This window comes from Antedon mediterranea, chromosome 3 (assembly GCF_964355755.1).
Source record: "Antedon mediterranea chromosome 3, ecAntMedi1.1, whole genome shotgun sequence".
NCBI lineage: Eukaryota > Metazoa > Echinodermata > Crinoidea > Comatulida > Antedonidae > Antedon > Antedon mediterranea.
Window position 1 is genome coordinate 14,514,882 of NC_092672.1, and position 26,279 is coordinate 14,541,160.

Sequence of the window (26,279 nt, forward strand, 5' to 3'; positions counted from 1 at the left end):
TGTACAAAAAGTTGGTGCAATCTAAGCGGCAATCAAAAGGAGTTTTGTAGCCGCAAATCCTTTTGAAAATATTGAGAGGAGCTTACCAATAATACTTGTTACCAATTCCTGGCGACGCTGGATGTCATAAAAAGATGCTATCAATATTTCACTGATTGTAGCAAACAAAGGCGAGCAGTAAAATATGAAATAGAGGATGTTAATTCATCCAACAATGAAGAAGGTAAATTCTATTTGTTTTAATGATAGGTCTAGCCTAGGCTAGCTAGGCCCAGTAATTAGTTCATATCATACTGCCTTGCTAAAAAAAGCCTAGCTAGGTAGGTTGGCGGTGGGTAGTCTACAAAGTTTATTTTTTTAATATGTATTAAGCCTACGTAGAGTAGGCTAGGCCTAGTATATAATTTTTTTTAAATATCTGGGCAAAAAAAAAATGAACCCATAATTACAATATGAATTAGGCCTAGCTAGGGTGGCCCCAGTATTATTGTGTAGTGGACCTAGTTTGATGGTACCTCCATCTTGGGAAAAAACATTTGCATTTTATTATTCAATGTGGTAATGCATGCAAACCTTGGCAAGTAGCCTCAGGCAAGGACAGAATGGACCAACCTGATGCTTTATGTTGTTATTTGAGACATATTATTTGAATTCTTGTACTGCAATATTAAATAGTGTATAGATGATACTGAACTGATTATATTATTATATTTATTACACAAACATTTAGAATCATAAATATTAATTAGTATTCTTTTTTTTTACAGAAGAATTTCAAGGATTAGAGTCAACAGAAGAGTTACTAAACGAAGGAGAGTTCTGCGATCACATGTAGCAATTACACAAACTGCATAAAAAATGCTGAACGAAGTCGAAGAGTAGCCATCGGCTCACAAACAATTAAAATACCAAAAGCCGAACAGCAAATTCCAGAACAGTTGAAAACATTTTTATCTGCTAATCAAGTTCTTCTTTCAAATATGAAGCATGTGTGAAGCAGATCACCTCAAGGGAATAAATGTATTCATAACATCATCATTATTATGCAATTCTATTTCAGAATCAAATGGAAAAGTTTTAATCAAGAAGAGGCAGACACCAGAATGTTTCTGTATGCGAAGTATGCTGCACACCATGGTGGTAAAGATATTGTTACAATCAGCCCTGACACTGATGATGTTTTTATTATTGGATTGGCATTTTGCAAAAGTCTGCATGGCTGTCACCTATATTTCAATACTGGAAAAGATGCTAATCTCCGAACAATTCATCTGCAGGCTATTCAGGAACATATTGGAAATGATGTTTCAAATGCATTAATTAGACTACATTGCTTCACAGGATGCGATTCAGTCAGCGCTTTTTTAGGAACGGTAAAGTGAAGGCAATGAAACTCGTAATGGAAAACTCTAATTTATGCATTCTTTTCATTGGGCAATTCTACCAGCAAACTTTCAGATAAATTACTTTGTGATCTAGAAACATTTGTATGTAGGCTGTACAGTATTGTCACAAGAACCAATCTGTCAATGAAGTAAGGTATGCAATGTTCTCAATGAATGTAAGAGCTGAAAATATGATGCCACACAATAAAGATACTGTATATAAACATATTCAGCATGCCAATTCTCAAGCTTCAATTCACAAAGCTAGTTTTATTCAACAACAAAATGCTCCATCTCCTGTTGGAAATGGGTGGAAGATGGCCGATAATAAACTCGTAATTGACTGGATGGAGAAGCAACCTGCTCTACACAGCATTCTCGAATTGTCATCCTGGTCATGTAAAAAGTCAAAATGCAATGAAGGGGTTGCAAATGAAAAATGCTGTGTATCCTTAGGATTCTCTTGTACAGAATTATGCTCGTGCAAAAACTGTAACAATCTTCTTCATACATCAGATGTTTGAAATTGATGGAGATGATAGCGATGATGAGGAAGAGTTTGAGCAGGAAGAACTTTTTAGTGTATTTTAAGTGTAATTTATGGTTTACAAATGTTCATTTTACTTGGTCTACATGATTTTAATGTAATAGGCCTATAATATGTAAATTTATATTAAACTATTTTGTAACTTAACTATTTTGTAACGTAAAGGATGAACCACGAGAAAGTATAAATAAAGAACCCATGAGGTGATAAGCAATATTAAGACACAGGAGTATTATAAGAAAATTTCTACTTTGATGCTTACAATACATTAATATGCCTATAAAATGTAAATTTATATTAAACTATTTTGTAACTTAACTATTTTGTAACGTAACGGATGAACCATGAGATGATAAGCGATATTAAGACACAGGAGTATTATAAGAAACTTTCTACTTTGATGCTTACAATACATTAATATGCCTATAAAATGTAAATTTATATTAAACTATTTTGTAACTTAACCATTTTGTAACGTAACGGATGAACCATGAGAAAGTATAAAATAAAGAACCCATGAGATGATAAGCAATATTAAGAAACAGGAGTATTATAAGAAACTTTGCTGTAATAATTTCATTTATTTGTTACTAATTGATTATAATTCTATGTTATACATCTACAATGAAAACAATAATGCAACATTTGATTTATTACTAATTGATTATAATTCTATGTTATGCATCCAATGAAAACAAAAAGTTGCAATTATATAGGAGAGATAATATTAATAAATATTTTGTGACAGCATAGTCATGAATTATAAGATTGAAAATGCATCTTCTTTTCAGTGTGCTTAAATAAATATTAATTAAGGTTTACTAACAGATACATTTCTTACAAGGACTACAATATTAATCTCAAAATTATGATAAAAATATTGCATGTTAAATGTGAAAGAAAGATACAGTATAAGTTATTCCAATGGAACGATTGTATTTTATCCAGTACTAACACTAACAGAAAATATACAAAATAGAGGGCGCTATTTCTATGTATTTCTTTATGTTGAGAAATTCGATTTTTTTACACCTAAAATTACACTTATTGCGTAACTTTTGAAAGCGGGACCGGCTGAATTTGTGTTAATCTAATTATTAACTATAAACTGTGTGAATATCTTCCTCCCCCCCGTTAGGAGATCACGAAATTCGTTTTCTAGGCCTCTTTTTGGCTCATGCCCCATAGCCTAGTCTGGAAAAAAAATGGTTTCGATCCAAGTCGGCCCTAAACCGTCTCGGCCAAAGTCAAGTCGGCCCCAAGTCAAGTCGGCCTCAAGTCAACTCGGCCTCAAGTCAACTCGGCCTCAAGTCAACTCGGCCTCACGTCAACTCGGCCAAAAAATAATCGGTCAACTCGGCCCCGTTAAAGTATGAAACGCAAAAAGTGCAAATGAAGGGGATTGATAAAATAATATTTCTTCTTTTTTAACTATGAATAATTCTGACTTTTAATGAATATTATTATTTAGACAATAATATATTTAGCAAAAAAAATAGGAATGATTTTTTTTTTTTACAACTGCTACGTGTTTTCGCTGACCGGGGGATTCCCCTTTTTAAAAAACGCAAATCATGCACAAAAACGATGTACGATCATTTTTTCTATGGTCAAATGGTGGAACGTAGGCCTCCGTCTTCGATTTCCTAAAATACGGTACCTGCACGTGTTTTTTTGTAACACGCGGGTACTTCTATTCATATCGGCAATGAGTTCATTTTTTTATATGATATTAAATTTTTTATTTCTTCATTTTTTTTAAAACGTGGATAGTAAGAATCGTAATAATATTAAGCACTTTTTGCGTTCCATACTTTATTGTGGCCGAGTTGACCGATTAGTTTTTGGCCGAGTTGACGTGAGGCCGAGTTGACTTGAGGCCGAGTTGACTTGAGGCCGAGTTGACTTGGGGCCGACTTGACGTGGGGCCGACTTGACTTTGGCCGAGACGGTTTGGGGCCGACTTGACCTGCACCCAAAAAAATAGTGACCTGTATCACTATCGTTTCACTTCGTTTATCAAATCAATAAAATATTTAAAAAACAAAACAAAATCCCCCTTTTTACCAGCGAACCCAAACAAAGACCCCACTTCCAAAATCGTGCAAAATTATTATCAATTTTTATAGCAGATTTTTTGGTCATTTAACTTTGTTGCTTGACAAGTTGTCTGACGTCATCATATGGGCACTCGAATGGATTTCCGTTATCATGGAACTATCTTATATTATAGTTCCATGCATTTATATGGACAGTTGAATAAAAAAGTCGGATTTTCATCTTTTGTGTCATAGTTCATCACATTTAAAAGAGCGCGCATCTCGATCCAATGTATCAGAATTTCTTCAACATTTTAATATATGCTGTTAATTTGCTAAAACGATTATATTTCGAAACTGTTATCTTCATGTTTAATTTTGATGACGTTAAAAATGTGAATAAAAGGTGGTCCCAGTAATATCAACTTTGCTACACTGTATGTAGATACTGTACTATCTATAATATTATCAGGTCTTAAGTTCTGTAATCTTTTTCTATTCGCATTTTCTTTGCCAACAATATTTCCCATAGAGGAAGGATTGTTTTGACAACGAACGACAAACGAAAACATTTTTTTATTGAACAGGTCTTACACATACTACTGTCTGCTGCTGCATACAAATACATCTCATAGACTCTCTTTTCCCAGATTTGCTTTGGGGTTTGAGCATGCCCAGTCCGAGTTTCCAATACCCATTTTCCAGCCATATTAAACATTAGCCTCCGCGTGATACAGTTTTCCTAATGCTTCTGTCCTCTTCAATATAACGGTCGTTAAAAGGCGTGGCGCGAAAACAAAGAATTCATCTGACAGATATATTCATACTAAATATTTATTTTGAATCTGTTGATCCAGTGAGTATTGTACAATATACCATGTCTAGCTAGTATACAGCAATAAACAATTCATAAAGATTTTTAATAATTTCACAAATACATTTAATTTTAGTATCAAATATTTAGACATTTTATAAAAAAAATTTTAATTAAACTCCAATTAAAGTATATAAGATCATACAATTTCAATAAGGTGATGTGTATAAATATATAAAGTATACTTGATTAAATAGATTGTTATTTGAATAACACAGATCCTGATTAATACTTTTAGCATAAAATATTTAGAAAAATCTAAACCCAATTATTGAATTATAAAATATAATACAATTTTAACAAGATCAGACAATCAAGGTCTATATTACTTGAATGACAGCAATTAAAGCCAGACCTGCTATTGATCACATTTTGTGATAAAATGATGACCCATGCATTGTTATGCTAGACATCATGATCCAGGCATACTTTTATCTGCTTGATATCGATAGAAATGCTACCAATCTTATCTCAAGTACTTTACCTGGCTATGTATTGACTAATGTTACTAGTTTAGAAAGAGAAACTTGCTTGATTGGATTTGGTGTATTGTTTTAAATTCTCATGATTTAAAATAAGGATCAGGATTGATAGTTATCATCCTTGGAAACAAATATTAATAATTATTTTATACCAGCATGGTCAAAAGATGAGTGACTTGAATTACTGCAATACAGCATACACAGTGTCCCCAACCTCAATGTTACCTTTTGTCAACAGATTGAAATTTACACCAAAAACAGGTGATTTTTGAAACTTACTGTCTGGGTGAGATTTATCCAACATTCTAAATCTACAAATGAAAACATAGGAAAAATCATTTCTAAATATAATTATAAGAACTGATAGCATTTTATGTCTACATCTAGCAAAAGGACATGATAAATGTTCGTCCTTGTTCTTCAACCCAACAACATTTGAGGCTGTCTGTAATTTTCACTTTAACTCTTTTAAAAGTTTCTTTCCAGTCATAATGGTCATGTACCCTGGCTATCAATTAAAAAGTGTTGTGGAATTGTCACAGTACTGGAAACAGGTCCTACATCGAAAATTACCTTTTTTGCATAGACACGACCGTGTCCGACAAATTATGACAATTGTTTAAAACATGTTATTTTAAGAGAAAACACAAAGTTAAATTAGATAGGCCTACAATACAAACAACAACCACATAGCAAATCTTAAAATATATTTAACTAAGATTATTTCAAAATTATTATTAAATACATTGACAGAGGTTGAACTGTAGTTCCATGAGGTTAAAATGTCAGTGCATTTTCATAAAAATGGGGTATAAATTCAATTCAATTCAACTTTATTTCAGACAAACTGTCCATATATTATTGATTACTATAGTTTACAAAAACAACACATTATTATGGCTATAGTGATACTAGTTAACACACGTAAAAGTATACATGAGATTATATATACAAAAGTTCTGTCCATTTTCTATAATTTACTTTAATTAAAAGTGCTTACTTTCTAAGTGTCCTTAATGGCTCAGCTTGACCAAGTTTCCCATTCTCTCTATCAATCATTGTTATTGGACATCTGTAAAAATATTTGTATTCACATTGAAAATGTATGCAATACATACAGTATAATAATTTTTAGTCATACTAAGTGCCAATATTATTACTTTTTTTAATCATTGGGTCTGAATATTCTTGGAAAATGTATATACACTTGAAGTAATTCAAATAGTACTATTACTATTACTATTACGACTCGCTCCTAGTTCTGGTGGTGGAACAAGTCTTCTCGGATAAGGACTATAAACCGTAGGTCCAGTGTACACAGTTATAACCTGTGTGTACTTTAAAGAAACCCAGTTCATTATTCGAAAAAGAGTAGGGGGTTACCCCGGTGAACAGGTTCACACAATAGCCCCTGTATCAGGGGGATTACCACCTATCTGATAGGACAGTGATTAATTCACTATTGGTAATCCTTGGCCACATTGCCTAAAGACATAAAATAAAAAAAATAAATAAAATAAATTAAATACATACATTTTCAAAATCCTTTCCATTGTATATTTCAACAATATTATACACATAATGACACAGACATTTTCTGCTTTTATTTAATATATACCCGAGTTTAGGAATTTTTTAAGAAAATATATTCATACAAATCTCAATGCATCTGCTGACATGAGGCTCACGCTTTTTGAGCCAACATCAATCTCTCAAACCACACATTTAAAATACAGGTATCACACTCGACTTGGCCTAGAAATCACTGATGTTAGACATTCAGTGAGTTGGACACTGGTCACTGTTATCACAAGTTATAAATTGTTGCTCCTTGTAGCGGAAGATAGAAGTCAGTCAACAAATCTACCTATGCTATGTAGTAAATATGAATGCAAGAAACTTACCTTCCACAGTCATGTGTTCTATAAAAGCTAGCACTTCCAATTTTTAGCATAGTCCAATGGTCCTATAGTTGCATTGAAACAAAAATGGTATACCATAAAATGTTTCTCTTAAAGCAATGAACTTTAATTGAGATGAGGTGGTCTATCTCTATTAATGAAAACAAATAAAAATGTTTTCTACTTTAAAAAGAACAGAAGGGTTGCAAGGATAAATAGAACCAAGATGATTGCAATTTTGTGAATTCATTATGTAGTAAATTTTCACATGATACATTATCTCATGCTGATTTTACTTGGGAATTGCACCAAAAAAGTTCTAATTTAAATTATCAAAACGTGCAAATTTAGTTCAATATCCTTTTTTATCTCCACATCATGTGTGTTTAATTTTAAAAACAAAAGTGCTGTGCAATTTGTTTGACTTAAATTCTAGATTGCCTAGACTATACCGGATATATAGAAAAATACTGTATATAGCGGCCATTTTGGGTTTATGGACATTAACCTAATTTCTTCAACTACATTTTTTCTCTATTTTTAATATGTTGTTCTGATAGGTCTTTGGAGATATTTACCACAACAATAAATTCTGTTCTAATTTTGTCTAGGTACAGTATACCCATTATTTTGCTACATTGACTAGACTAATATAATGATGTTGAAGATTACATTAATAGAAAATGGAATACAAATTAATGTTTCTTACTTCAGCAAAAGCATTGCTCCCTGTAACAGTAATGTTACCACGAAACTGCTGTAGGCCTAGAGGCTCTTCCATTCTGTGATTGAGTTCATCAAGAGATGCAATGCTATTGACATGAAATTGGGTCATGTACTGATACAATGCCTAGAAAAAATAATATCAGCCCTTAGTGTTGTGCTGTAGGAAGGTACCAATAATATAATGCTATACTCCAGGATATAAACCATCACTGTTCGGAAGGTCATTGTTTGTCGTTTTAGACTTTCAGGCTTTTGGACGAGTGTCTTTTATAGAAGGTGCCTCTATTATGAGAGTTATTCGAAAAAGTAATGTTAATAATTTTACTAGAGAAGGCACACCAACCAATGAACTTTAGATTTAAAGAACATGAGAAGCCAATAGCAGTCAGTGGGGAGAGTTAAGCTAGGTACTTGTTTGCATTAGAAGCAGATAAAACAAAATGTATTTTTAACTTAAAGCTCAGGTACAGGCATGAATTTTAAATATAATATTTGGTTAATTGCACATAAATCAAATATTTGTAATAGAAATCAAGACGAAAAAACATGAATTTCCCTTAATATGTTCAAATACAAAATTTGGCAAAATTCTTCCATAAAAACCAGGAAGACTTTTTTTCAGTAGTTAGGTAGTTAACCTAATGTAATAACATGTCTGGTGACTCCCTAGAAGGTGAAAAAAGATGGTGGAGGATATACGGTGGATAATTTTTGCTATAGCATGAAAATAAAAATCTGAAGTTGAATAAAAATACCAGAAATGTAATATTCAAGTTATATTACATATACTTAGTCATCTGATAACATTTTTTACCCCACCGTTTATTTTTCATAGCTTTTTAAAATGCCTCTCTATTTACAAAATGTGTGTACAAAAGAATAGAGATTTTACTGTGTAATTTGAACTACTGTATCCCCCCACTGATAAGAAAGTGCTTATTTTCAACAAGCTTGTGTAACACAAATAAAATCCCAAAAACTAATGAAACATAAGGGAAACTATAGATCGATAATTATTGGAATGTATGATCAATAGAAATTTTTTGCCCACACCTGTCCTTTAAGAATAAACAAAATACCTGTAGTGAAATATAAAATTTATTTTGAGTAATTAACAACAGCCTAATTTTAGTGATGCAAGCTTAGAAAATAAAAGACAGTGAATGGTGAAAATTTGATTGTGAAAAAAAACATAAAATTGTCATGTATGAATAAATTATATCACATTTCACTAACCTTCTCTTTGCCAGTAAACCTTTCCTTCCACACTGGATGATCTTTAAATTTACGTCCTTGTACACAGCCATCATGTACAATCATTCTGTAGGTTTTGTTACTTTTAATAACATTTGAGATCCACATACAAGCTTCTTCTCCACAGTCATAACCATAAACTATACTTTCATGTAACCTTAAAATAGCAAGAAGCAAAACCTATACATGTTTCAGTTTTTTAAAGGTTGATATACAGTATTATCTACAACTGTTGATAGGATCTAGAGATTTTGCTACAAGAATGAATTATAGAAAGGGTAAACAATTTAGAGATCATCAAAAGATTTTGTAGGACTAGATAACTGGTAATGAATTTGCCCCATTAGTAATTTTGGTTGTATGTTTTATTCAAGTCAAATTTCAGCAAACTATACAATGGTGTATACATCTGCTAGCCAGGCCCTTACACATTATGGTGGAATTGAGAAATATGAAATTAATGAAGTTTGGAGCAGCTGGTATATCAGTATAGTTTCAAGCACCACTCATTCAATCAGGAGAACATTCTCAGAGAAAATTTATTTTTACATTTTTATAGTGGGTGAATTTTAAAATGTCAATCTATTTTTATTTTGGCAGTAACTAAAAAAACTCACTTAGCTTTTACCAATTCTGCATTCCTATTAGGCGACAGTGGTACCTGTATTGATGGATGGCCCTTTGCACTCAATACCAGATGATGTGCATCATCTGACAAAGATGTTTTTATCAATGCTACTGAAGGCTCATTCTTAGCAACAAGGTATTTATTATCTTTGTCCACTAACATCCACTTCCTAAACATTAAATGATAAAATATGTAAAAAAGAATGTACGGTATATTATTAATGAATACAGCAATTATCTTGCATAATACCAACCCAATATAAAAATTAGAAAAATCAACTTTCTACCCGTTTCATGTAATTTTAAACAAATTTTACGCACCTGGTGCGCACGTTGCGTAAAAACATTTTTTTTTCGTGTGAATTATGTTTTTCCAGCCTTTTCTAGTAATTTTCCCAACTTTTAAACAATTTCTATGGAAGGCAATCGCCACTAAAAATACGAAAGTAAAACAAACAACATACTTTCACAAAAAAACAATATACTTTCATACTATACATTGCGTTTGTCGTGCAGATAACTAACTCGTCAAAGTGTCATTTTTTGTGACTTGCATATCTCAAAACTTTCAAACAGAACATTTCGTTAATTTTTTAACATATAGACATTTACCGCAAAACCTTGAAAAGAAGCCCATGGGCTTCTTCTTTTTTTAGTGCTCTTGGGTGGGCTTCTTTTCGAGATGGGCTTCTTTTCGAGAGTACTTTTGCAACCTGTAGAGGGAGGCTTCTTTTCGAAATGAATGCTGTAAATTTTGTGAATTTCTACTACAATAATATGACTTTTCATCTAGATTTAAAGGACACCATATTTTTCAGTACAATTACGAAATAAACGAAGAAATTATATGTAAACTGGAACCTGAAAACAAGAAAAGTCTAGCCAGAAATGCAATCAAGGTATGTAATGTTCGTTGAATGATGTTGGACATGTTCCTGAATGTTTGGTTCAGAAAATAGCTCCGTTGATGAAAGATAGGACAGTAGTGCAGCTTAAAGCCAAGATAACTGGAATGGAACAAACGGCGCCAGAAGGAAAATGGGTACTTGGTGGAGATGTAGAAATTCCCTGCCGATTTTACATATTTGCCAACGAAGCAGACAAGAAAAAGATACAAGATGCGATCAAATCAAAGCACCATTTGGACGACAATAAACTGTAAAATAAATGTGTGATAAAAACGATCATACATATTAATTATTATCATCAGTCTGCATCACAAGTACGTGTTTGTATTGTTTATTTCTGTTCCTTTGACGTTCAGTTAATAAACCTACATTCTTAGTCTATCTTGAAAAGAAGCCCAGGGGGCTTCATTTCGAGATGGGCTTCTTTTCGAGAGTACTTTTACAAAAATCTGTAGAGGGGGACTTCTTTTCGAGATGGGCTTCTTTTCAAGATTTAAGCCCATGGGCTTCTTTTCGAGGTTTTACGGTATGTGAAGTTGTGCACCTCCTATTGTTGAACGACTTCAGAGTTGCGCAACACGACTTACGCACAAGTTTATGAATTACAATGATTGATCATAGGATAAAAACAAAAGTGATTTTTTATTGACACTTGGTGATCTAATATTATATAATACATTAAGACCACATAAACACATATTCTTATTAAAGCACAGGCGCGCATATAGTAGTGTGTGCTGCATAGGGCATATCTGATTGGTTGATTGCATTTCAGCTCAGCAGCTGCCATCTTGTTGGTTCCCTCTCCATGAAGAATCACTTTTTCAACTGCGATAACATTTTGGAGTTTGCGATCTAGCCTTCTTTGGGTCGGTAGCAGCCATATTGAAGAGAAGCTCTTACGACGATTCAGCCCAAAAGTGGGCCGAAACATCCCACTTCGAGGGCCAAACCGCCTCACTTTAGACCAAATTCATATTTATTTTCTATTATATTTATCAAGTTTTTAAAGATGTTTAACAATCCGTATTTTATTGATACAGCAGTATTGACAATGTTGATATAATCTCTAAATTATACTTTATAAAATAGGCTATGAAATGAATTACTAAAAAAACCTATTCATATTACATTCGCCAATCGGCCAACAGAGGGCGTAACTTGTTTACATCGTAAAAAATGATCATTTTCGACATGACAATGTTTTCAAATTAAATAGTTTGCTTTTAAATATTGCATCTTTATTATCAACCACCTCGACTTATACATTTAAGTGTGCCGAATCGTCTCATGGCCGAATCGTCCCGGGCCGAATCGACTCAGGGCCGAATCGTCCCGCTACCCGTATGATGACCACACTCACCGGTCTCGGAGTTCTCCGGCTTTGATACCCCGATCAGTACATTCAGCCTTCTGGACATACACACCGCCACATGATTTTATTGGGTGTATACATATTTTGCACACTTTTCCTACTTCAATATACTCAAGAGGTTTATTTCTACGACGTATATACCAAATTAAACTTGCTGTAGTTAGGAAAGTTGACAATAATACAATCAAAATCAAACCCTGTCCTTGTTGGTTCGTCATTGTGATGGTGGAGGATAGTATGGAAGGCCACTTACGTCAAATAAAATTAGTCTCGTATAGGCACAATCAGTTATAAATAGTAGGGTTGATCACAGGGCAGCAATTTTTCTTTCCATGATTCAACCATTAAACTATATTCTTTTGTACTTTGTAGTTGGGGTTTAGTTAGTAAATGTATAGTTTTGAAATAGAGGGAGAATTCATAATTGTCTCTTGTATTTTGCTGTCCAATTTTATAACTCTTTATTTACGACATTGCATTACCATTTTGCCATACCAACATATAATATGCCATGAATATTTTTAAAATGTGATTTTCCCCCCCCCCCCCATTCTTTTTCATCTAAATGAATGTTACCTTTCTGAAAGGTTTCAGCATTCTCCCCTTGTCAAAACATTCTGCAGATAGTATTACATCCAGCAGACAACGCATTATTATAATTGTCAGACAAGTTATTTTTTGTACTGATGAAAACAAGAAATCTGTTATTAAACTGACTAGAACAAAGGAAATCTAACAAAAGGACAACAAGCTCTACTAAATCAAAAGGTTGAATGAGCAGTTCTCGGACTTGACTGTCTTTCTCGAATGTCATTAACACACACACACCAATCTGCCGTCAATACATTCCAAACACTTCCAACTATTGTTTTGGAAGTTAACAATCTTGTACTTGAGCATGCAGTAAATGGACATCTATGATTGGCGAAGTATTGGATTAGTAAGGCCTTTGATACTGTCCCACATCAAAGACTACGGAATGTATGGTATCGATGGAATCTTTTGAAATGGACTTTTTCTTACTTAGCTGTGTTTCAATCAAGACAGAGAAATATCCCAAACATGTCCTTGGTCCTTCTTTATATCATCTACAATACGATGTGTTTGTCGACTACAGCACAGTAATGGTTTAATTTCATAAAACGTACATGTATGCCAAATCTGATGATTTTTTCATAAAATGATTATGAATCCAAACTGTATACAACAGCCAAAGTTTAAAACGTGTGACAAGAAGTTAGTAAACTATATGGGTGGCATCATGGACAAATGTAACATTTTGTAGTACTGATACAGCATTTAATTTTTACAATTCATGATTGTGATACTGAGAAGTTTTGTGAAGTTGAAAAAGCTTCAAAACTAATTATTTGATTTGAATGAGGTCAAAAGCTCAAAGTTTAGCCCCACCACTAAACAGCCTGGGCTCAAGTTGATATTACTACTACTTTACTGCACCACCACTAAACAGCCTGGGCTCAAGTTGATATTACTACTACTTTACTGCACCACCACTAAACAGCCTGGGCTCAAGTTGATATTACCACTACTTTACTGCACCACCAAACAGCTTGGGCTCAAGTTGATATTACCACTACTTTACTGCACCACCAAACAGCCTGGGCTCAAGTTGATATTACTACTACTTTACTGCACCACCACCAAACAGCCTGGGCTCAAGTTGATATTACTACTACTTTACTGCACCACCAAACAGCCTGGGCTCAAGTTGATATTACTACTACTTTACTGCACCACCACTAAACAGCCTGGGCTCAAGTTGATATTACCACTACTTTACTGCACCACCACTAAACAGCCTGGGCTCAAGTTGATATTACCACTACTTTACTGCACCACCAAACAGCCTGGGCTCAAGTTGATATTACTACTACTTTACTGCACCACCACTAAACAGCCTGGGCTCAAGTTGATATTACTACTACTTTACTGCACCACCACCAAACAGCCTGGGCTCAAGTTGATATTACCACTACTTTACTGCACCACCACCAAACAGCCTGGGCTCAAGTTGATATTACTACTACTTTACTGCACCACCACTAAACAGCCTGGGCTCAAGTTGATATTACCACTACTTTACTGCACCACCAAACAGCTTGGGCTCAAGTTGATATTACTACTACTTTACTGCACCACCAAACAGCCTGGGCTCAAGTTGATATTACCACTACTTTACTGCACCACCAAACAGCCTGGGCTCAAGTTGATATTACTACTACTTTACTGCACCACCACCAAACAGCCTGGGCTCAAGTTGATATTACCACTACTTTACTGCACCACCACCAAACAGCCTGGGCTCAAGTTGATATTACTACTACTTTACTGCACCACCACTAAACAGCCTGGGCTCAAGTTGATATTACCACTACTTTACTGCACCACCAAACAGCTTGGGCTCAAGTTGATATTACTACTACTTTACTGCACCACCAAACAGCCTGGGCTCAAGTTGATATTACCACTACTTTACTGCACCACCAAACAGCCTGGGCTCAAGTTGATATTACTACTACTTTACTGCACCACCACCAAACAGCCTGGGCTCAAGTTGATATTACCACTACTTTACTGCACCACCACCAAACAGCCTGGGCTCAAGTTGATATTACCACTACTTTACTGCACCACCAAACAGCCTGGGCTCAAGTTGATATTACCACTACTTTACTGCACCACCAAACAGCCTGGGCTCAAGTTGATATTACTACTACTTTACTGCACCACCACTAAACAGCCTGGGCTCAAGTTGATATTACCACTACTTTACTGCACCACCACCAAACAGCCTGGGCTCAAGTTGATATTACCACTACTTTACTGCACCACCACCAAACAGCCTGGGCTCAAGTTGATATTACCACTACTTTACTGCACCACCAAACAGCCTGGGCTCAAGTTGATATTACCACTACTTTACTGCACCACCACCAAACAGCCTGGGCTCAAGTTGATATTACCACTACTTTACTTTTAATATTACAGTAATACAAATAAAGTACATTTGACAAACCTTAAATAATTTTTTTTTTATTTTTTTTTCTTTGTTTTTCTTAAATATAGTACAGCAGCCATGAATCATCATTCTGTATTAATACATAGTTGCATTCAGATTGTAAGCTCAGTTAATTCCAATTAATTGTTATAAATTTTTAATTGGAAGCTATAAAGATTCCTTAAATGCATGTTGCATTGGAAACATAACTGGCTCAAATTAATTGCTTCACATTATCCTTATTTGTCATAAAAATTTACTTAATATAAAAATTAAATATTCTTTATTACTGATTACAAACAAAACAAATATTTTCCATTTGGAAATAATAGGTAGTAAACAAAAAACAATAGGTCAAAGCAATTAGTAATGCTTTATTATTAATTCTATATAACATTTCCAAGGCCTTATTCAATAACAATTATTCCACCACCAAAGGTAGTTATAATAATGCATTTTTCAAAATATCACCCAACCCTTTTCAGCTTTAGCATTTCATGTCTCATTTACTAAACAAAAATGTTGTTTCCATTATTTTCAGATTTTTTTTTTTATTTTTTTATTTTTTGTCAAATGGAAGCATTTCAATTTCACTTAAAGCATTTCTTATGAAATGCTATGAAATGATATGTATATATATGTATATATATATTCATTCATTGACCAATAGTTAGATAACTGGAAGAATTCTACTGGTCTGCACTTTTGATATGTATGCACACCGACAAAATAAAATAGACTATATGAGAACACCTGTGTGAAGAGATCCTGGATTGGTGAACAACCTACTCGCTCACAAGTTCAAAGGTCATAACTAGTGAGTTAATGATCAAGTAACTGTTTGTTCAGAAGTTCATTATTGACGTCCCGCATTTGTTTAGTTATCAGGTCCATCATCTGGTTCTGCTTCGCCTAACCATGTGAAGAACGAAGTGACAGACTTTAGCGCTACACCTTTACCTTCGGATTCACGTGGGTCACTACAGTCTTGCCAGCTGTAAAAAGTATCTTCACAGATTACATCTTCATCATACAGAACATCAAACAAAAGTCGTAAAAGACCTGAAAATAAAGAATTTGAATTTAATTTAAATTTAATAATACAGTATTAAAAGCGCAAGATCAATCATTTGTGTGTACATTCGAGCAAAAATGATGTGAAAAGATGATGTCCTAAAGGCAAGTAAGGACTACATAATTAGTAAGACTTTACTCTACAAGTCTAGATTCTTACCAGTTTAATTAGGTAAAACAATGCAATTCAAACCCATTTGTGAAAACATTTTCAATTTAGTAATTATTATTATTATTATTTACATTTATTTACCCAGGGTAGCCCAAACAGTTAAGAACTGGTTTCCATTGGGGCCCTGCATTTTACGTACAAAAGCAATAGCACACAGTTAATAATGCTTGTATTACAATCAAAATATGGAAAAAAAAAAAAAATTATTTAAAAAAATCAATAAATATACAACAAGTAATAATATAGTTCATGAATTATAAACCAGTAAAATAACATTAAGTGTCAAAACAGCAATCCAGCTAGCAAGCTAGAGTTTCTGCCATGCCACACAGTACAATAATTGGTCAATGTTTGTATATTGTACCTGGTGGATTCGCTAAACTATTGTTAAGCGACTGCACAGCAAACAGGGCTTGCAGCTCCCTTTTTTCTTTACTGTCAATATATTTCTGTAATAAAGGTGCTCTTCGTTTTAGCATATCACTGTCTCCTCGACTTGCTGGTCCTTCACCTAAAGAAAACAATTTATCAATAATATATTTAATCTGTTGCAAGTTAATTGATATGAATCTTTTACAATTTTATCTACACTTTATTAGTACACAATATTTTCATGAGTTGAATAGATCACGATTTCAACAAATGAAAATCAAAAGAAAAATAACGCTAAAAAAGTATTTCAAATTTGTTTTTAAATTTCCAGAGTACACTAAAACAAGAATCATAATGATCTTTTAAATGTTGCTCTAACAAACTTCTTTTACGTTCAACAATGCTTTGGTAGGTTTCGGCATGTGTATCAAATAACTTGCATTGCGCAAGTCACATTTAAATTTACATACAAATCATTGTTGTTGTTAATGATTGTTGGCTTTCTTTAGCCTACTTTCTTAATAAATTCCCTACTACTGTAGTAAACAGGGACAATGTTTGTCAATCTTGCAAATTAGTCAATGAAAAATATTCTTCCCATTTAATTATTTGTTAACACAAGGACGACAACAATTTCCAGTACAAAATGTCTGGCATTCGACAATTGTCAATCTTATGAAAGACGCTAAATTTTTATCTTCTTTAGCTAGGCTTAATAACTCCAGAAAATGAGGGATGTCATGATTGAAAGCTTTGATCTTTATTTGGATTCAATTTTAAACTATGTAATCTTACCCGTAATTGCACTTTCACATACAACTGTTGTTAGTGCACGAATAAAGTCATTTTCTTTAGTTCTTATATTGGTAAAATGCCTCTGCAAAAAAATAAGTACAATTTTGTGTCAATTATATCACTCGCTGTTAAAAGAAAATCTTTAAATGACCAGCTGGCTACTCTACATTTAGAATTCTAAATAACATTAAAAAACATTCCAAACATCAGAAAAAGATTTAAACAATGGCAATTTTATAAAAGTGCATATTCTAAGGTATAAATGTGCTGAAAACCCCCTCCCCCACCGACACACTTCTCCCTATACCACCTCAGACAACGACACAGATGATCTATGGCGAGTGTGAGAGAGATCAGCTTTTCTGCCGACCACCACTCATGACATGCTGGTGAGAACAACCCTGATATACAATACACAAAACTCTCGGCCGGCGAGCAAAATTATGTAGGCCTCGCTAAAAAATCTTTGATAAATCAAGCCCTGATCCCACAAGGCAGATCGACCATGCTCAACCGTGAGCGTTTACCATTTTTTGTCGGTGTAATTAGTGATACGTGTAATTAGTGGTCCATGTAATTAGTGGGCCGTGTAATTAGTGGTCTGTGTAAACATGTTTAGCTATACCATTTTACGGAACAGTTTTTTGTTATTTCACAATCACACTTGCAGTGGTAAATTCTATGCAGTGGTGGTACACACAAGGGTTGCCATAGAGGCGAAGGAGGAGAACTTTACTCCAAGCCAACTTATGTAATTTTATCTGCTTTAAACGTCTGTTTAAAAACTGATACTAAGGAACAAAGGATTTACACAAAAGAAAAATGCTATCTTGATATGAACAGACCTTGGCTAAACTGAAATTCCAGGGCTGTCTATCCTTATATGGGTTGAATAATAAAAACAATAACAATAAATAACATAAACAGTATATAACTTACATCAATCCATTGAAAGACTACCTCATTTTCAGAATTCTGTTCTTTTAGAATATACTTTAGTTCTGCTTGCATTTTATCTAGGTTCATACTGGTAGATGAGGTAGACAATGCACTTTGAAGAAAACCCAACTCCTTAAACCAAACAAACAATTATATTGGTATTTCAAGTAAAATAAAAGCCAATAAATAATCAATAAAGAATTACCCATAATAAACAATGTTCTTTTTAAAAACTGATTTTATTTTCTTTAATGTTTTTTTTAATCACTTTTTTCTTTTGCGTTGTTGCATGTTTACCTACGAGAGGTGGTTGATTATGAGAAGTGATCCTTGTGAGAGGACGTGGCCATTTAAAAGGTGGTCACTTAAAAGAGGTAGTGATCATCGGGAGAGGTGGTTGATTATGAGAGTTGGTAGATTATGAGAAGCGACCCACTTCTGGTTTATTGGCTTTTTCAATTTTGGTGCAAAATAATGCATTATTAAAATTGTGTGTTCAGTGTAGGTGGACCTATTATTTAAAACTACTTTATTAATAAAGTAATGTTAAGCTTCATACATTTTTTACAGTATTTACTGTATGTAATAGCTATTTCCAGTAGTTGCAAACACATTTGTAGTAGATATTTGTTCTAACAATAATACAGGGCTAAGTTATACTTATACTTAGGGTTGACCTAAACTCCAAGTAATAGGGATATTCGATAATTTATTATTTAAATGGCCTTGCTTCCCCTCAAACTGGTCCAAAATCCACAAATCTGAGGTCTGTATTCATGACAGAATATTCGGTAACAGTTTTTTGGTTGGTGACTTACCCGACGCTCAATGAATTCTTTTAGATCTTCGTTAGAGTTTAAAAACTGTTTTAGTTCAAGACCAGATGCAGCCCATTGTTCAGCAATTACTGTAGCACCCTGTAAGAATACACCAATCGGATATTGTTTACCAAGACTAACTAATTGTATCAATGAAATTCACAGTTCAAATTTAAATACATATACAGTACAGAAAACATGTACCATACCCTCGCAGTTTTTCCGCAGACAAAATTCAGACAAAACGCAGTTAATAAGGTAACGATAGGACAGCCTACATTCATTCAACCGTTACAGCATTGAGTAATTTTTCCGGTGAACTGTCTATGGGCTTTTATTTTAACCTCTGAAAGGACATTTTATCAACAAGACAAAAGGGTCAAGGCCTGTCAATACAAAATAATGTGTTTTTTTTATTTAAAAAAAAATCTGTGATCTCGTGCTTTAATCGGGAAAAATAACTAATTGAAATATTACTATTAATTAGAATGTCCTTTTTGCTACACGAAGACAGTATGTGTGCAAGGGTAGATGTAGTGTTGGAGAAATATTGGTAGTTGATATATTATAGGTATTTATTCATAAAAAAACACATAAATGGTACAAAAAGAAGGCAGCCCAACGGCTGAAAAATTCTGCAAACAACGTAAAAATTAAAAAGACTCACAACAATATACTGTAATATATACAAGTACACAGTAAATCAGATCATTAAAAAGCCGTTAAAATTCTTTAAAATGCCAAAAGACCCAGATAAACCAAAGCATGCAGTAATTACTAATTCGTTAATTATTATTAATGTAATAAACCTACAAGGTTTTAGTTTTAGAAGCTTCATTCATTCTATCAATAATGTTAGGGATGGTAGAGCGTTTCCAACGATTAGTTTTATCAAATAAACTTACAATTTCTTTAGCTTGAGTTTTAAGTACTTCAGCTAGAAGCTGTCCAGATTTTCCTATAGCCTTCACAGGTTGTAACAAAGATAACAGGTTTTTCATTTCCATTGAACCACCTGAAATGGCTGGAGATATAATCTGTGCTAGGTATTTCCAAATTAATGGAATATCAATAGCCATGTCTTCAGCAAATTCTAGTATAACTTGAAATCTACAAGAAACAAATGAATTTAAAATTTGAATGTGATTATCTACTGGATCTTTGGACACAGCTATTATTTTTCCACATGTTTGCATGGCTCAATTTAGTACTAGCCTGGTGTATAATGGTAGACACGGTTTCATTATAATACAATCTATTGGTCAGTCACACCTCACAGAAAGGAGTAAAATAAACATACCCTTTATTATAATCCATAACCTTTAACAACTTGCATGTAATTAATTCATTTAACAACTCCCCAACAACTTTCCTTGCTTGTTCCGTTTTCTCTAGAGTTTCTTCGATGGCTACTCTGACAAACAGGTGCATTTGATTTGGATTCTCAAGTTCTGTCACGCATTCTATGGCTTCCTAAAAGTATAAGAACGGTTCAGAATAACAAGCGAGTCATTATTTGAAATTATCAATATAATGTAAAAAAAATACATTAGTGTTTCCTATAGACCAAGCAATGTATATTTCTTTTTAAAACATTTATAAAGGTTTGTTGTGTTTGCCAGCTCGATTAGTGTGCCAAACAGATTTTGTTACTCTTTGAGTTGCTGAATAAAATAAGGGCCATTTCATATTTAGCTTTTGCAATTTCATAATTACAAAAAAAGTGGCACTTATCTTATTTTAATTCAGCAAATCAAGAATTTAAAAAAAAAGCTGGAACTGATTATGTGACTAATAATAAATAAACTGAAATACGATAAAGATATAAATAAAATGAATTATTATATAAATTATTTTACCTTTTTATCTTTAAGATGCATAAATTCATTAATAATTGCTTTCGATTTCTTAAGCATTTCTGGTTCTGTTAGCTCCTCACTTTTTGGTTGTACTGGAGGTGATGGTTCAACAACTTTAGCTGGACCTAATCAAGTAAATAATCAGTTTATGTTTAATATTAGTACTACTGTCTTGCATACAAGGATATGTTGAGTTGGAGAGATGATATTGTACATGTAATTTTAAACTATTATACGATTATGATTAAAATAATTTGCGTTCACTCAGTTTATGTTGACAAGAGTACTAATAATACGCGTGGGAATCGAGTAGGCTAAAAGAACAAAATGCGACATGCAACAGCAGTGCAGGCTATTGTGTACTCGCCAATCACCGACTTCCTGTCTAGAGTAGTCATAGAACATGCCTTCGCTGGCGGTACTGCAAAGGGTGCTGTTTGTCACCGCGCTGGTGATACCATGGTCATTTGATATTATAGGATCGGGTATAATTAAGATTCCGAATTGCAGTTCCACGTTCAAATACCCTTTTTGTATACCGTAGGATTATTTTTAGAAGGCATAAATACAAAAAAAATCAAACCGCTCACTATTTCATTAAGGAAATCATGAACACACATTTGGTTTTTAATTGTTTTTTATTTTTTAGCAATAATACATTCTTTCCAGCGTATTGTTTGCTTTGCTCAATTTGTTTTGATGAGATATTTATAAATAAGGGAGACCATCCCATGTTGGAGATGTTTTTCTCCATACTTTACACTTGCCTCCGTTTTTGATCGATGACTCATGGCCAATGCACAAGGGAAAAATAATATTAATATTTGTTGTAATTGATTATAATTATTACCGTACCGGAAGTAACTTCATCGTTTTGCTGTTTTCTAGTGCGCTATGCAGTATCCTTTTCGGCGAATTTTACATGCACGAGTACCATTTCTGGCCATCTAGGGGTGTCATTTAATTATTTATATTACATAGCCTATGTAAATACGCTAACGTGATTGGTTGAAACTGCATCACATGACTACCGCTGCGAGGATCGTAAATCGTATATATCCTCGAGAACGATGATATTGACTGTGTAATTTTCGCGTAATTATCGTGTCCCCTGTCATTAAACATATAGATTCTCGAGTACGATGATATTGACTGTGTAATTTTCATGTGCCAACACTCGCGTTGCCGATAAATAAACAAAAGTCATCTAATCGATCTTGAACTCGGGTGGAATTGTCACTCCATCGCAGGACAACGCTTCAACCGCTGCGCCACAAAAGTTGCTTGAAGAAATTAATCATCTAAACTATTTAAACTATGCATACATAGCGCCCTCATTTGTTATAAGTCCACCCTAAATGTGATGAAACACCGTTTGTGATTGGTCAATACTCACGGTAGTAACCTAGTAACTAGTACGCGCTGAACATCCGGTGATTCGGCTCCTCGAAGATCGAGAAGAAGACAAATTGTTTATTCGGCCTACCTGATTATAATATTATTATTTTTAATAGGCTTATTGATGGAAATTCTTCTGTTAATTTAAACGACCTAGGCCTAAGTGAATATTTTATTGCCAAGGAATCATTAATTAGTAATTATCTGTATATTATTCTTCGCAAGGTAAGGTGTCTAGGCAGGCTTGTTTAAATACAATACAAATACTATAGGAGGCTTAGCCTAGCTTCACCCAACCCAGCAGACTTGTTCTTGGCTATATAATATAACAGATATTGCCTTTTATATCGGTTAAATATAATATTTGACATCCCCTCGGGAATGATATTAAGTTCTCGGGGAATATATATTTCCTCGAACTTAATATCATTCCCTCGGGGATGTCAAATCTTATATTTAACCTCTAAGCAGTCAATATCTGTATAATAATATTGTTCAGTGTTTTTAAAATATTATTACAAAGAATTCATATTATATTTCTGTATTATTACAATTTTCAGGACATTCAAAGACAAATTTCAATTTCTAGTTCTTGAAAAAAGTAATTAATTTTCCATAACTTTCAAGGAATTTAAGGATGCTGAACCCTGAATAATCAATACAAAATTCTTCATTTCATATGCTTACCTCTATTGCGCTCTTGAGATGCAGACATTCTTTTAACAGTGTCAATAGCTGCTTGCCTATCTTTATCACGACTTGGTCGGTCATCCCTTTCTCTTGATCCTCGTTTAGTTTGTGAACTCCGACCCCCTCGAAAATCTCTTTCTCTACTATTTGTACCTAAACTCCTTTAACAAGAAAAATTCAAGATTTGGTCAATTAGAAATTTACAGTAATGCATATATTAAGTTACTTAAATAAGAAAATCAAAATATTTTATATTAAAAAAAATCACTACTAGTCAGATATTGGAAATTTTTCTGGTTGAATACTTGTTATACTACAATTATTCTGAATGAATTAGGGTATTTATTAGGTTTCAGAAACATGCTGACGCGTGTTTGCCATTGTTTTCAGAATAAAACATTAATCAGCTATACAAACTAAATTTTTAGTGAATTAGATTGTGTGTAGATGGATTTTGCCTAAAAAAAATATTCGCATCTTTTGAGTTAAATTGCTTTTGTTACGGTATTTGAAAATAGCGTAAGAAATAATTTGTAGATCATGCCATAGAAATATGATTAAGCCTAGGTATAAACAAATATTGAGCCTTTACACTCATTGGTCGTCATCAAAGTTTGCAAAGTGTTACCTTCCAATGGGAGCAAATCGTCGTTCATCAGATAATGCAGAGAAGCGATTTGCAGCTGGACTTGAAGGCCTTTCTTGTGAACTGCTTGATGGCTTAGTTCCACCACCACTAGCTCCCCTTCCCCAACCACCAAATGAACCTGGTCTACCACCTGGCCCCAATTGCACATTATCGTCAACGGCTTGCTAAAATAAAACAGAATGACTTAATTATTCCAAAAATTATCTTGCAATTGCCAATTTGTGTGTTAACCCTGTGTATGCAAGTGTGTGTGTGTAGAAGTAAAAAAACAAACATGTTTTACCTTGGTAACTTTGAATTTGTTTGGATCAACCTGTTGAGGACGTCCACTTCCTTTAGCAACTACATTCCATTCACCATCGTCCATTTGAAGGCTACCTCGATCATTGCGAACTACTGCACATTTGATAATCAATTATTTATATTAACATTAAAAACAATTTTTTTCAATTTCAAAAAATATCATAGCAAAAGTTTTTTTATCTATTTTGAAACATGCTTTCACATAAATATCATCAGCGGCACCACGTAGACACACTAACCGCGTAGTCATTTGTCATTACCATGCGTTTCGTGAAAAACATGGTTTAGTAGAGAGCTTCACAAAACACAATTTTAGCTTAAAGACATTTTCATTTCTATATTTTATTTACACGCCTGTAATGCTAGACAATTCAGCTATTAAAAGGTGTAAACTTGTTAATTAATGAACTAGCAAGTTAAGGCTGAGCATTGGTGTCACTTTGTAAAAACACAAAATCCATTTCACACGAGTAGTGTCTGCAGCCACATTGGTGTCACTTTGTGGAATTACTGACGATATAATACATGATTATATGTGGAAACAAAATTCAAGGGGAAAATTTGTACATTTTAAATTTGTATGGTGTAGATGGTATGGTTACAGTTAGGAATACAGTACATTTGCATACCTCTGTTAGCTTTTCTGTTAGCTTGGGCTTGTACTGCCTCCACCTTTTTCATCACCGCTTCTTCGCGAGCTTCTTGATGAATCTGATCTATTGTTTTTGGCTTACTATCTTCTCGTCTTGGTATCCAATTGTTCTAATAAATAAAGGAAGGGAGATATTTACTTCTATGGGCAAATTATGTAGACTAATATTTGGATTTTGTGCACAAACAAATGTAGACCTACTTACCTCTCTAAGTTCAATTACATCTTGCAGCATAAATCGTATACGATTGCTATTTTTTTTACTTCTGATAATTCTATCCATCTGATTGAAGTACTGATCCATACGAAACTGTACAAAAGAAAATACATATATTATATCAAATAAGTTCAGATAAATTCCATTATAAATTAGTTCTCCTTGTCCATTCCTATCAAAGTTAGACAACTGAAAAGGTACAATTCTATGACCTTTAAAAAAGTTAATCAGAGGTTGACAGCAAAGACTAAATATAGGCGTGCATACCTTGGCTTTTTCATGATCTAGCTCCTTTCCAATAGTGCTTAGAAGCTTGGTCATACACTCCAATGATTCATCATCAGCTGCTTTAAGCAGTTGTACCAAACAGTTGTGCATAATGTGTTCAGTTAACATTTTAATTTTAAATAATTCACCAATGAACTTAATATTTCCAAGTGACCGTCGCTTTGCCGCAATCACTTCTAATTCAAACGCATCTTTCTTCGAGTCTCGTTCATTTTCCTGCATGATAAAAAAAAAAATGTTTATATATATAAAACCATTGCTGTACCATCAGGAGTTGCAGGAAATTAATTTCTTATACCATGGCTGCAAATTAAGGGGTTATTTTTGGGAATAACTGTCATGTTTCAGCTCATGCAGGAGGAGAATATTAAAATTTACTCTTTTTTTTTTACTATGTTCTGAATAAATGTCTGATTAATATATACATCACAAACTAAGAACCGATTTTACAGATACCAACTTTCAGTCAAAGCGATAGTAATGATATCCTGCATCATTTTCACAAACAAATCAGTGCTTGCAAAATAGTCTGCCCAGGGCAATTGAAAAATCATGTCAGGCATTCTCTACGAAAATAAATTAATAGCAGGGAAGACTATCAAGATGACGACGGTGGGTGGCGCTGCAAGGTTGGTAGCCAACCAAAAAATGCCATCAACCTGCCTGAGTGACTCCTAGTTCACAAATGGTTTGGAATAGGCTTATTGAAGTAGTCATTTTAAAACTTAATAATTTTCAATAGAAACAAACTAAAATTTCAAAAGATCACTACATATTTGTTTTTAATAATCTATTTATTTTTCAACTACAGTTGAAGTTAAAAAAAATCAATCTAAGATACATAATTTGATAGAAACACAAATCTATAGTGTTTATCAACATATAGCGTTGAACGCATTTTTGGTTGCGCCAGCTA

The 26,279-nt window shown here is 33.6% G+C and overlaps 2 protein-coding genes across 2 annotated transcripts in view; both read right to left on the reverse strand.

The window, feature by feature from the left end:
• Positions 1–4,968: 4,968 nt before the first annotated feature.
• LOC140044946 (mitochondrial amidoxime reducing component 2-like) lies at positions 4,969–12,459 on the reverse strand. The gene is made up of 7 exons (XM_072089658.1): positions 12,107–12,459; positions 9,826–10,005; positions 9,191–9,365; positions 7,938–8,078; positions 7,232–7,293; positions 6,328–6,399; positions 4,969–5,638 (listed from the first exon to the last, which is right to left on the reverse strand). Exons 1-7 carry the CDS (start codon positions 12,334–12,336, stop codon positions 5,509–5,511), a joined length of 990 nt encoding a protein of 329 aa, XP_071945759.1. The 5' UTR covers positions 12,337–12,459; the 3' UTR covers positions 4,969–5,508.
• A 2,630-nt stretch (positions 12,460–15,089) lies between these two features.
• LOC140044939 (eukaryotic translation initiation factor 4 gamma 3-like) overlaps positions 15,090–26,279 on the reverse strand; it is a 31,244-nt gene continuing 20,054 nt past the window's right edge. The window contains exons 17-30 of the mRNA XM_072089651.1: positions 25,343–25,579; positions 25,064–25,168; positions 24,836–24,968; positions 24,187–24,299; positions 23,883–24,067; positions 23,252–23,415; positions 21,167–21,291; positions 20,608–20,780; positions 20,213–20,417; positions 19,308–19,406; positions 18,490–18,621; positions 17,551–17,632; positions 16,748–16,894; positions 15,090–16,199 (exon numbers count right to left, since the gene is read on the reverse strand). Of these exons, the coding sequence (XP_071945752.1) occupies positions 16,015–16,199; positions 16,748–16,894; positions 17,551–17,632; positions 18,490–18,621; positions 19,308–19,406; positions 20,213–20,417; positions 20,608–20,780; positions 21,167–21,291; positions 23,252–23,415; positions 23,883–24,067; positions 24,187–24,299; positions 24,836–24,968; positions 25,064–25,168; positions 25,343–25,579 (2,085 nt within the window). The 3' untranslated portion in view covers positions 15,090–16,014. The remainder of the gene's footprint in view (positions 16,200–16,747; positions 16,895–17,550; positions 17,633–18,489; positions 18,622–19,307; positions 19,407–20,212; positions 20,418–20,607; positions 20,781–21,166; positions 21,292–23,251; positions 23,416–23,882; positions 24,068–24,186; positions 24,300–24,835; positions 24,969–25,063; positions 25,169–25,342; positions 25,580–26,279) is intronic.

What these genes read in the sequence shown, in the direction of transcription:
- LOC140044946 (XM_072089658.1), bottom strand. Translation starts at nt 12,336, where the DNA reads ATGACGAACCAACAAGGACAGGGTTTGATTTTGATTGTATTATTGTCA. An exon ending in GCCGGAGAACTCCGAGACCG is followed by an intron (nt 10,006 to 12,106) that starts GTGAGTGTGGTC and finishes TTTAATGTTTAG; the next exon opens with GAAGTGGATGTTAGTGGACA. An exon ending in CCATTAAGGACACTTAGAAA is followed by an intron (nt 5,639 to 6,327) that starts GTAAGCACTTTT and finishes TTTCATTTGTAG; the next exon opens with ATTTAGAATGTTGGATAAAT.